The 12,454-nt window shown below is 44.8% G+C and overlaps 1 protein-coding gene across 5 annotated transcripts in view; it reads left to right on the top strand.

The window, feature by feature from the left end:
• The window catches only part of SEPTIN10 (septin 10), a 54,762-nt gene extending 42,596 nt beyond the window's left edge, over positions 1–12,166 (top strand). For 2 of the 5 annotated variants that reach the window (XM_067006992.1, XM_067006993.1), the window contains exons 10-12: positions 2,091–2,223; positions 7,872–8,059; positions 9,916–11,096. In XM_067006992.1, the coding sequence (XP_066863093.1) occupies positions 2,091–2,223; positions 7,872–8,059; positions 9,916–9,931 (337 nt within the window). In that variant the 3' untranslated portion in view covers positions 9,932–11,096. Of the gene's footprint in view, positions 1–2,090; positions 2,224–7,871; positions 8,060–9,915 lie in introns of all 5 variants that reach the window. The other 3 variants (XM_059078441.2, XM_067006991.1, XM_067006990.1) reach the window with 3 other exon arrangements.
• The last annotated feature ends 288 nt before the right edge of the window (positions 12,167–12,454 follow it).

Here is a 12,454-nt window from a genome sequence, read left to right as displayed (position 1 = left end):
AAATAGCGCGGCAGCAGGAGAGTGCTTTCTCATTCTCACGTCCATGGCAGGCAGCAGTGGTCGCATTCGTTTCACAGCCACTCCTTGCAGGCCCTCCCAGAGCTCCATCACCACCTTTTGAAAGACAGTGTGGTCTCCTTGCTCGCAGCTGGCTCTGTAAGTTTAGCCGTCCCCGTGGGCGTCTGTGTGCTGGCGGCGGGACACGCGGGGGCCGCGTCTCCTCCTCGCCTGGTGCGGAGGCATTGCCGTAGGCAGGGTTTATGCCGGTTAGGAGTACAGGCTCTGGAGCACGTCTGACCGAGTTCCAGCCCCGGCTCTGTACTTGCTAACTCTGCCCCTCTGTGCAGGTGGCTGCCTCTCCGAGTGTCGTCTTCTTGGCTGAAGGACAGTGTTAGCGCCTGTTCTTCCTGGCACCGCGGGGCCTGGCGAGTGCAGACCGGCCCCTGCTGGTGGCAGCCGTTCCCCAAGTGTTCCGTCTCCTCTCTTTGCCAGGTGGCTTGATTTTCCTCCTGAACAACTCAAGTGCTTGTGTAAGTAAATTAGTGAGAACTTTTTAAAACTTGGATTTGATGTGATTTAAATACATTATTTAAACTAAGTTTGCCACTAAAGGCTATCAGTCCAGCGTAGGACCAGTGAAATGTGGGCGAAGGTGGCCTGATCGATTTAGAGGCGCCTTTACAATAAGACCAAAACAAACGCAGAAAAACAAAAAACCTTATAAAGAGTAAAATGCCTGGAGATGAGAGGCATTTACGTGGTTACCCAGGGCATTCTGTACATCTATGAACTTTGCTCTTAAAGACAATGTGTAGGATCGTTCCTCCTTGGAGTACACGCTCTGGGTACCACGCACTCATGCTCAGCTCCAAGTGCTACGGGGTAACATTTCTTCCTCTGTTTTTCCTCAAATGTATACAATTCTAGCCATGAAAGGTTTCTCCAGTTATAAGATTAGTAAAATTCCTGAATTTCATCACATTTTAAATCTATTTAGCTATATTTTTATAAGTAATAGAAATTTCTAACTGTGACACAGCTGGAAAGTGAATCTGTGTTCCCTGTGAAACCTTGGGGATATTCTCCAAGTGAGCTGAAATGGAAGGGCCCTGCATTGCCGGATATAGGTCTGTGGTTCTTCTGAAATGCCACAAGTAAGACAAGGCAGGCACCGGCCGTGGAGTTCCAGGACAGTCCCTGCTCTGTTTGGTTAAACTGGGTCTACTTCCCTGCAGTTTGTCATTAGATGAACATTTATGAAGAAACCGAAACATCTGGAGGGCTCTACTGGATAGCTGGGTTACAGAGATGCTGAGCTGTTAGGAGAGAGAGGCAGGTGGGGTGTAAATGCCAGGAAGACGTATAAACAAAGAGCCATGGAAGTGCTTGGGAGGGAACAGTGGATTCCAGCTGGGGAGACTGGAGAAGCGGGGGACAGGACTAGTGGGGGTAGCAGGCGGGCTGGGAAGTGGGCAGTGGCTGGAGCATGAAACGTGTGGCGCGTCTTAGGAACAATGGTTAGGTTGGTACAGCTGAAACCTTAGGGGGATTGGGTCTGTTGGGCCAGATTGTGAAGTTCCTGAAGTGCTGCTATCCTGCAGATAATATGACTAATGCAGAGGAAAAAGATAAGAAGATCTCTGTTTTTGGTGGAAAAATCTTAGGAGTGGCAGGAAGAACAAAATGAAAGAAAGAGGAACGAAAAGCCTAGAGCTCAGCTGGGAGATTATTCCAGTAGCGAAGGCAGAAAAGCACGAAGGTCAAGTTGGGCTGAACACGGTGTCTGTAGAAATCAAAACAAGACGGGACTGAAGTGATGTCGGGGTCTCAGGCTGAGCTCCCAGAGCCTGGTGATCGGACATGGCAATGGGGGGAGGGGAGGGGAGGAAGCCACCGAGGTGGAAGGAGGAAGCCGTCTGGGGTGAGATGAGCACCTCTGGGAGCGCTGGCCCGGCGGGGACCGCAAATAGACTGCGCTCCCTGGAGCCACACGTGCTGTGACGGTCACGGGGCCTCACCCGGACGTCCGAGCGTTCGCAGGTTTGTGATGTAATCTGGCTAACGTGAGAGTACCACAAATAATTTTTCAGTCTTCAGGAGACCTACGAGGCCAAAAGACACGAGTTTTATGGTGAACGTCAGAGGAAGGAGGAAGAAATGAAGCAGCTGTTTGTGCAGCGTGTGAAGGAGAAAGAAGCCGTGTTGAAAGAAGCTGAGAGAGAGGCAAGTGCGCTGGTTTGCTGGGATGTGCACTTATTTGGGGTGTCCTGTTAACCTGAGGATAATTATCTCAAGAATTCAGAGGTGGTTTTGAAAACTAGTTGTTCCTTAAAAAGTAGCTATTGTATTTTAACACATACTCTTTGGATGCAGACTTCCCAAAAAAAGCACAAGCTGGAAACAAAAATTTTTGCCTTTTTGAAAAAGGTGTCTTCCATTAGAAGTGGTTTATCGAGGACTTGTAAAGGACTAGGTTACTAAGAAGCGTTTTAAATACCTTAACCAGGAGCCAGAAGTGTTTTCACTGTGCCTTGATAAAGCCTTTTCTGAGAGTTTTGAGTCCTTGGGATTGCTGTTTGAATGAAGTAGGTGACTCTGAAAGCTGTTAACTAGCCTTTGAGTTTGAAGTCAGGCTTCCTGGAGGTGGGTGGTCTGGGCAGCCTGGGTGCAAAACCGTCTGCAGTGAGTTTCGTTTGCATCTGGTTCTCCAAGGATCAATTTTAGTTTTACTTGAGTTAACGTATTTTCTGTAGACTTTTACTGCAATGGCTTCTTTTAAATAAATGGCCACATTTAAGATGAGGGTCAGGGCTTCCCTGGTGGCTCAGTGGTTGAGAGTCCGCCTGCCGATGCAGGGGACACGGGTTCGAGCCCCGGTCTGGGAGGATCCCACGTGCCGCGGAGCGGCTGGGCCTGTGAGCCCTGCCCGCTGAGCCTGCGCGTCCGGAGCCTGTGCTCCGCCGCAGTGGAAGAGGCCACGGCAGTGAGAGGCCCGCGTACGGCAAAAAAAAAAAAAAAAAAAAAAAAGATGAGGGTTAAAAAGGATGAGCTGCAAAAAGGAATCTCTAAGAGAAGACAGAAATGTTAATACAAATGAACTTGCTGATGTAAGAGTTCCTGAAGAATGATTTGTAAAGTAATTTAATGCTACAAATTTATTATTTTAAGTATCCTTATAGTACTTGCTATATCAATAAAGCCTGTAGTAAGTGGTTTTGTAAAATAAATAATATAGCTTGTTTATAATTTGAATTTTGAACTTTATTTTGAAAAAGTTCAAACAATGGGAAAGTGAAAGTACGGGGTACCTGCTGTCCCTCCCCACACCTAGATTTACAATGGACATTTTGCCATCTTTAGTGTGTGTGTTTCCCTGGTCGTCTGAAAGCTGGTTGTAGAGATCACAACACTTTATCGCAGGCGCTTCATGCATCTCTGAAGCTCAGGTGCATCTTCCTCCATAACCACAGTACCAGTACTACACCTAAGAACAGGAATAGCAATGCCACAGACTCTCCTAATCCACAGTGCAGAGTCAAATTTCCCCACTCGTCCCAAGATTATCTTTTATTGTTGCTTTCTGTTTGGTGATTTTTTGTTTTTGAACCAGAATTCAATCTTGGGTCTCATATTGCATTTGGGTGTTCTGTGTTGTTCAGTCTCTTATTTGAAAACAGTCCCTAGTTTGGAGTTATTTTTATTTATTTATTTTAAAATATTTATTTATTGGCTGTGTCGGGTCTTAGCTGCGGCACATAGGGTCTTTCGTTGCGGTGCACAGGTTCTTCCTTGTGGCGCATGCACGGGCTCCTCTCTAGTTGTGGCGCACGGGCTCCTCTCTAGTTGTGGCACACGAGCTCTGTAGTTGCGGCATGCAGGCTTAGTTGCCCCGCGCAATGTGGGTTCTTAGTTCCCTGACCAGGGATAGAACCTGCGTCCTCTGCATTGGAAGGTGGATTTTTAACCACTGGACCACCAGGGAAGTCCCTGGAGTTATTTTTAAATACAAATATTGAGGAAGGAGTTGTGATGAGTAGGAAATAGGGTGCTGATTATTCTTTTGATTAGTAGATGCTTCTCTTGTACGAGTTTCTCGCTCATACATCGTGGTTCTCAGTTTCTCCAGTGAGGAGAGAAGATGTAGAAGTGGTTTATAGTTGAATTTTAATTTTTAAAACCCCACATAAGAATATTTTGCTTAAATGCATATTGTTTAAAAGGAAATTGAAAATTCAGGGTGACCAAATGGTTGAAAGAAATAAAGAAGTATTATTTGTCAGTAGTTGCTTCATAGATGTTTATTTTTGTGATTCAAGCTGTTTCATGTTAAGAACATTATATTAAAACTAATGAAGTTAGTTTAAACCAAGTTGTCACAAGAGTTCTAAACTTTTTTTCTTTTTTTTTTTTGCGGACACGGGCGTCTCACTGCTGTGGCCTCTCCCGTTGCGGAGCACAGGCTCCGGACGCGCAGGCTCAGCGGCCACGGCTCACGGGCCCAGCCGCTCCGCGGCACGTGGGATCCTCCCGGACCGGGGCACGAACCCGCGTCCCCTGCATCGGCAGGCGTACTCTCAACCACTGCACCACCAGGGAAGCCCTAAACTTTTAATTATATAGATTTAGAAGCAGATTACTGGCCTGTTTCATTAATATTACAATAATATTAGTAAGTTCCCTCATGACCAGTTTCATCCTGCAAGGCTGGTACGTTAGAGTCAGGTCTGGTGCAGGGCGTCTGGGGGTCATCTTCACTCGCATGAGTGATGATTAACTCAAGAGCCATCAGTTAGGACTTCCCTGGTGGCTCAGTGGTTAAGAATCCACCTGCTGATGCAGGGAACACAGGTTCAAGCCCTGGTCCGGGAAGATCCCACATGCCGTGAAGCAGCTAAGTATGTGTGCCACAACTACTGAGCCTGCGCTCTAGAACCCGTGAGCCACAATTACTGAGCCTGCGCTGTAGAGCCCACAAGCCACACTACTGAAGCCCGCAGGCCTAGAGCCCGTGCTCCACAACAACAGAAGCCACCACAATGAGAAGCCTGTGCACCACAATGAAGAGTAGCCCCCGCTCACCGCAACTAGAGAAAGCCTGCACAAAGCAACAAAGACCCAACACAGCCAAAAATTAAAAAAAAAAAAAAAAAAAAAAAGCCATCAGTTAAAGGACCAAGGAGGGCCGTATAATTTACCGTCAGTGTAAGTGCAGTTTTAGAGGGAAAGGAAGCTTTTCAGTAGTTACACTGGACAATAGGTGGATGTAAACCAGGTGTCTACTGCGCAAAGCGGGACAGTCAAAGCTAATTACATTCTATAAGATACTGGCAGGTAACCCAAAACATTATTTAAGTCTGTATTAGATGGCCTTGTTATTAAAATATCCTTGGCAATATGGTTGTAAACAAATACCTCTTAATTCACCTTTTGTGTGAATTTGGCCGATTTTCATGTATAGTACAGAGTTAGCTGAAATTGCAGTGAACGTCAGGTAACTAGAGTTGGGAGATGCACAGGACAGATATCATGTCAGGACACTGTTTAAATGGTTTCTTTTGTGCGTCTTTTGTTCACATCATCCGGGACGCACAGCCCTTCCCACCACAAGAAAAAGCGCACTTTATATTAATCCCTCAGGTGAAGTGCATGACTAACATTAAAATGTTACTACTTCGGAATTTTATATGCAAGTCTGTTTCTTGGTTAATTGTTACTTAGTATTTATGCCTCTCCTGTTTCTGAAAGCATTCTAGATAATTTTCAGTAAACAAGTACAGCTACACTAGAACCTGGACGTGGGGAGTCCAGGACTAGCAGCGAGGTTTGCACTCGGTGCAGCTGAGCCGCAGCGCTGGGTGCTTGTCAGTGACACGTCCAGGTCTCCCGCCAAGTTCAGAGGTGAGGTCAAAGACACTCACTAGTTTGGCAAGAGAGGAACGTTGTCTCTGGTGTTCACTTCTTAAAATGGATACTTTAAAGAGGATCACTGAACAACAGCAGATATAGTGTCCTCAGAAGCAGGTTTACAAGAGACGGCAGCATACCACATTGGCCACAGGGGCTTCAGAGCATCCGCGAGTAGTTTTAACAGCACAGAAGAACTTGAAAATGTGTCTGGGTTCAAGGCCTGTAGTGCATGTTGGAGCCGTGAGTGAGCGCTTCCTGCGGGTGGAGCAGACTGTCCTGACGAAAGCCGTGAACTCCAGAGAATGTGAATAAGTCACATTCCCCTGCCCCCTTTCTAACATGTTTTTCTCTTCATAGTTTTCCTGGAGTTTTTAGTCAACCTCATAAATGATACATGAAGTACTCCATAACCTTTCAGGATATTTCAGGGTATAAAGTGTGCCCCCTCCGCTAAAGTGTGTCAGAGATGTATCTGTTCACATAAAGTCAATCTGCCCTGTGGCCTCCCTTTCCAGGCGTCGTCCGCCAGCTGCCCTGCTCCTCTCCCAAATCCACAGGGTGCACGTGTGCTCAGAGAGCTGCCAGTCTGTGTATTTATACCACCGATTTATTTTTTTCTTTTTATAAAGAACATGTTTCCTTCCTTTACAAGGAACCACTTACATAAGCAAATACTAAGGAACTGATCCCTCTGGAAACGACATAGGAATAAGAGAATCTTCGGGCCTTACTTCATCTGTTTCAACCCTATTCTGTAAACTCCGCTGCCAGGGTTGCCGGCTCACTCGCCAGCCCGCTCCGTATCTGGAGCATCTGATTTTTATTAGGAAGCAGCATAGCTCTCTGCTCTCTGCCCTCAGCCTCTGATGATTTCCTCAGGGATGATAAGCCATCTTTTCTGGAAACCAAGTCCTGCTTTTTGTATAAATGTTAGGTTGCTGCCCAGAACTGAAAATACTAATTGAAAGTTTATCTAACCAGACCAGAGAATCAAAAACAAAGTTATTTTTTTGATGTAGATTCTAGATGTTGTGCTTGTGTCCTTGGCACACAGCTGATTCGTAAGGAACCTGCTGAAGTCTCTAGATCTTTTTTCAGATAAACAACAATCAAACCAGGGAATTCTCATGTTGTACTGTTATTAAACTTTGGCAAAACTCATTTTAGTGACTGCACTGAGTGTATTTGGCATCAGGGAATTTTAAAATGTTCTCTCTCTTAGAGACGCAGGTGTATTTTCCCAATTACAGTGCAAACCCAGCAAGTGCAGCTGCCCCTTGAACCACCTGGGTTTGAGCTGCACGGGCCCATTCATACGCGCGTGTTTTTCACTCACCGAGTCCACAGGACTGCGCCGTCTGTGCTCACGGAGCTGTGACACACTCGAGTCTTCACCCAGCGGGGTTTGGCGTCTTCAACCCTGCAAGGTTCAAGGGTCAACTGTATTTTTATGTATAAAACTTTTATCTAAACTCAGGACTTTTTGGCTTAGATTCCAAGAAGGTGAGTGGCCGTGGGAAAAACGTAACAGATTTTAAGGCTCTCGATTTAAATTGACACTTGCTTTCCGAACAGGCTCACCAGTATAGTCAACAGCTATTTCACTACCACGTCGTAAGTTTATTTGGAAAATAGGGCTTTTTCCCCTCTTTTTGATAACTTGCTTCTGTAATTTGTCCCTCACTTTTATTAGGAATGGATTTTTGAAACTTTATTTGAAGAGGCTTTGTGGGGAAAGTGTAGAACAAAAGAAAAACTCTAAGAGGTCAAACGTTTAAAAAACTGACGTTTGTGCATGAGGCTGTTTTTATGTTTTGTTCATGCGTTTTTTGCATGGGAGCTCATTCAGCGTTAAAGTTAGAGCAATCGCACACGTCGCTGTGCAGGCCGCGGGAGCAGGGCCGCGGTGGGGAGGTGCCGGGGCACGGGCACGTCCTCAGTAGGAACCGCACTTCACTTCACAGCTCCAGGCCAAGTTTGAGCACCTTAAGAGAGTACACCAAGAGGAGAGGCTGAGGCTTGAGGAGAAGAGAAGACTTCTGGAAGAAGAAATAATCGCCTTCTCTAAGAAGAAAGCTACCTCCGAGATATACCAGAACCAGCCCTTTATGACCCCAGGTGGTAACATGAGGAAGGACAAGGACCGCAAGAAGTAAGCTCCCCCCACCCCCCGCCTGTGTCACTGCCCCGACCTGACCTTCGGGGCGCTTCACCCTGTCTCCTTACTCCCGTCTGCTCCTGCAGCTAAAACGTCAGTTCCTTGAGAGCAGAGAGCTCGTCCCTCTTGCTGTGCTGATTGATTCCCCGGCAGCTAGAAGGGCACCTGGCACGTGTTCCGTGCTCTGGGCATCCTTGAGTGAAAGTCTGAAGTGAATGAACCAACGAAATAAAAATTTGCTACAACACGTAAGGGTCAGCGACCTGGGGACACTGGCTGCTCCAGGGCATGTCTAGTAACTGCTGACCAGCCCTCCCCCCGTTAGTTATGTCACATTTCATGCCTGACAGAGGCTGTATATTGGGGAATCACAGACATAATAGTTGATTTAAAAAATTAATTCTTAGGTTTACTTTTTAAAAACAAATTCTGATAATGATTTTATGAGAATGTTTATTTTCATAAGGGAACCAGGCTATCGTTTGGAACTCCTGTGCTTTGATGTCAGAGCTTGTGAAACGAGCGGTGGACGTAAAGATGCAGAGGAAGGTAGAGAGGGCCCCCGTGCATCGGGGCGACCTTGGTAGCAGGTGGAGGATGGTCCCAAGGCTTGTAGGTCTGGGGTATGTGTTAAAGACAACGTATCCGAAGTCCTAGAAAGTAAGGTTTCCTTCCTCCTTTCTTTTCTCCACTGCATTTCTCCCTCTTAAGTGTCCTCATCACTTCGCCTGCTTGCTCGCCCCGGTGAGCACCCGGCCCCTCGGCGTGGGGAGCTCGGGTCCTCCCGCCCCAAAGGGCGGCCCTCAGGTTTATGACCGCATCACACTTCAGACTGACATTTTCAGGATATTGCAAGTCACCTTCAAAACGGCAGGAGAGCATAACATTGCCCAGGATGACAGCTTTCCATTTCTGAACTATGGAGAAGTCAATCCACACGGTTTGGCGTGGATTTAACTGGCCTCTGGGTTTTATGGTTTGGGGAAGAAGGAATTCTCATGTATGATCTTTTCACATAAGCTCTTCCAGGGAGTGGATCTCTGTTTTGTCCACTGATGTATCCACCCCCAGAGCCTAGAAAAAAGGAATACACTGAATTTCAAAAGATAAACCACCCTCGTTATCTGTGGGGGGACTGGTTCCAGGTTGCCCCGAGGACACCAAAGTCCACAGATGCTCAAGTCCCTCACACACAATGGCACAGCTTTTGCAAAGAACCTATGCACGTTTTCCTGTACACTTTAAATCATTTACTTATAGATTACTTATAACACCTAATACGATGTAAATAGAATGTAAATGCTAGGTGTATATAGTTGCCAGCAAGTGGCAAATTCAAGTTTTGTTTTGTGGAACTTTCTGTTATTTTTTCCCAAATATTGTATTTTCGATCCTCAGTCAGTTGAATCCTCAGATGTGGAACCCTCGGATCCATAGGACCAAGTGTATAAATATAATTTATAACTTCTTCTCAGTGTGCCTGCCTCGAATTATAAAGCTAAGGGGTCTTTTACCTTATCATCTCGACTTAGTCCAGTGTTACTAGATTTGGACTCCCCTGACTTTACTCCATACGTGAAAAACCATTTACAATCACCTTGTGGAAGTAAGGTATGGGCTGTTGTTTGCAAAATCAGGGCCAAGCCCATAGTTTGAGAGCTCAGAAAAATTTCCCCTCAAGAAATTTTGGGGTTTGTTTTTTCTTTTCTTTTCCAGAGTCCCACGGCTAGATATCCTATCATATCCTCGATGTACCTCTGCTCTTTCTGTAAAAGCTTTGTAAAACAAGTGATTTTTATTCCTATATGGTTTTCTGTTGTACCAATCAAAAGGTTTTTTTCTCTTTCCAGCTCCAGTTTTATGTAAAACAAAGGTTCCAGATCACAGAAGATCATCAGAAACAAAGTTACTAAACTGTTAGAAGTATGCTTTGATTTTCTTGCTGTTTTTATTTGCTGTATCATCACTTACGCTGTATCACTTATTCTATATCTGACAAATGGCCACAGTTATAAAGTGTGAGGTCAGTACATAAGCCAGATTGGATGATGTTACTCATTCACTGTTAGAAGTTTAAGTTGTTGGTTTGTGATGAACTGAGATCATTTCTCCTGCTGCCCAGTGCTTGCTATCACTTTGCTGTGTCGGTGCCTTTGAAAGTACAGGACTCGTTTATATTGTGGCTCTGACTGCATACATATTCCAAGATGAACCTTTTGTGTACATACTGAAGGTAAACTTTTGGGAATATGTTTTAAAATGTATTATGTACCTGAAACTCCAAGCTCAATAGTTCTGTAGAACGTTAGAATTTTTCAGACAATTATCCAATTGGTAACATGGTCCTAAGCTTTTGCATCAAATTACATAACATGTGCTTCAGTGCTGTGGTCCGTGGGTGGTTGTGATGAAACAACATGTTTAGAGCAGAAACACTCAGGTAAATAAGCCCTTTTCTGGTGATAAGTACCTTTGGAACTGGGTGTCTTCACACTGTTTGCATGAGTCTGTATTACATACTTGTTTCACACTGTCTTCCAGGGAAAATAATAAAAGTTAAATCATCTTATTAAAAATATTTCTTTAAAAAGTTACTATGAACATCTGAATATTAAAGATAAAAATTTAGATAATTTGTATTGTAAAGGATATTTGAATTCAGTGCCTCAGTATTTGCAGAACGATTTAATGGCTTCTAACTTTTTTTAACAGTCGTAAGTTTTCATTTTTTGTACTGGAATATTTTAAATGAAACTGATATTTACACTTGACAAATAAAATGTATCTACATATTCACTAAACTGCGTTTAAATTACTGTAACTCTTCTTTTTGCAAACCGTGATCTTAAACATCTTACCAGAACTATGGGAATTTAATTATATGTTCGAATTATTTTAAGACACAGGTATATTACCAGTATTTTTCAGATAACAGAATGTTTTACTTAGCCCATGTCAGATTCTGAGCAGTGTATTTTTTTCATGAATTTGCGTAAGTTGCAAATAAAACCTTTCATTTTGTAGCACGGCTTATCTGGACCAACACTTTAAATTCCATTTTTGCAGTTTAGTAAAGTAAGTTACAAGCATCACAGAAAAAGCTCTGCACTGTCTTCTCAGGATCAGTAATGTCCAGCCTCTGGAAGGTGGGAGCAGGAGAGTCGGTGAGTCCCTGAGGGCAGGTAGCCTGGCCTCCCAAGCCCGGCCAGTGCTGCAGCGCTGAGCCTTAGCCCAGAAGCGCCGCGCGAGCTCGGTGATATGCTGCGAGGGGTGGCTGTTCGTAGCCTCTTATATCAAGCTGTGTATAAACAGCTATCCTGAACTTTCATAAAGTTACTTTTAAATGCCAGAGGGGTTGCTGGCATGTTAAAACAGTTATTCAATTGCTGGTTGAAAAGGTCACGGAAACCTACCTCAGACCCGGAGCTGAACAGAAGAGCCGTCACCTTGGGCTGCTAGTGACTCTGCTGTGAGGGAGCCTCGCCGCACGTGCACGCCCACAGTGTGAATCCTGAACTCACTTCGTGTATCTGGGATTCCACATTAGATTTTATTTGAGAAGAGTTGCACTGCAAAGAACAAAAATGTTTTTAAACAATTACAGTACAGGCAGACCTCGGAGATAGTGCGGGCTCAGGTCCAGACCACCCAGTGAAGCGACTATCGAAATAAAGTCAGTTTCCTGGCGCACAGAGAAGTTATGTTTACACTGTGCTTTAGTCTGTCAGATGTGCAATAGCTTATGTCTAAAGAACAGTGCACATACCCTAGTTAATAATTAACTGCTAAAAAAATGCTAACCATCCCAGGCCTTCAGCAAGCAGCAAGCCGTGGTAGTAACATTAAGATCACCGATCACGGATCACCGTACCAAATATCATGATAAGGAAGTTTGAAATACTGTGAGAATTGCCAAAACATAACACAGAGACACCAAGTGAGCAAATGCTGTTGGAAAAATGGCGCCAATAGGACAGGACATGCAAATACAGTGAGGTCTGCCTGGATAACGCTCAGCTTCTCCTTATAAAGCTTACTAACTCTCCAGCGTCACAGAGTGAGGTGTTATCCACTGATGCTTAAGTTAATAAATTTCCTGGGAACAAAAGAAAGCTAGACGTGTTTTATTTTTTTTCCATAAAGCATGTGAAACAGAATTGCCTTTCACCGCCAACCATTAGTCTTTGTACAGACCGACGACTCTGAAGTTTTAAGCTCCTTCATACAGACTATGATTTCAGCTTCCAAGCACTACAGGGATGATTACTATCCCCATTTTGAAGATGAACTCATTTTAGGCCCCGTTTTCCCGTCTGGCCAGGACACGGGAGCACAAACTGACGAGGCCCCTGTGCAGCGGCCTGGGAAGGGCTCCTGCTCCCGCCCCGG

This window comes from Kogia breviceps, chromosome 11 (assembly GCF_026419965.1).
Source record: "Kogia breviceps isolate mKogBre1 chromosome 11, mKogBre1 haplotype 1, whole genome shotgun sequence".
In the NCBI taxonomy this organism is placed as follows: domain Eukaryota; kingdom Metazoa; phylum Chordata; class Mammalia; order Artiodactyla; family Physeteridae; genus Kogia; species Kogia breviceps.
The sequence above is the reverse complement of the archived record's forward strand: the minus strand, read 5'-3'. Positions and strand labels throughout refer to the sequence as shown.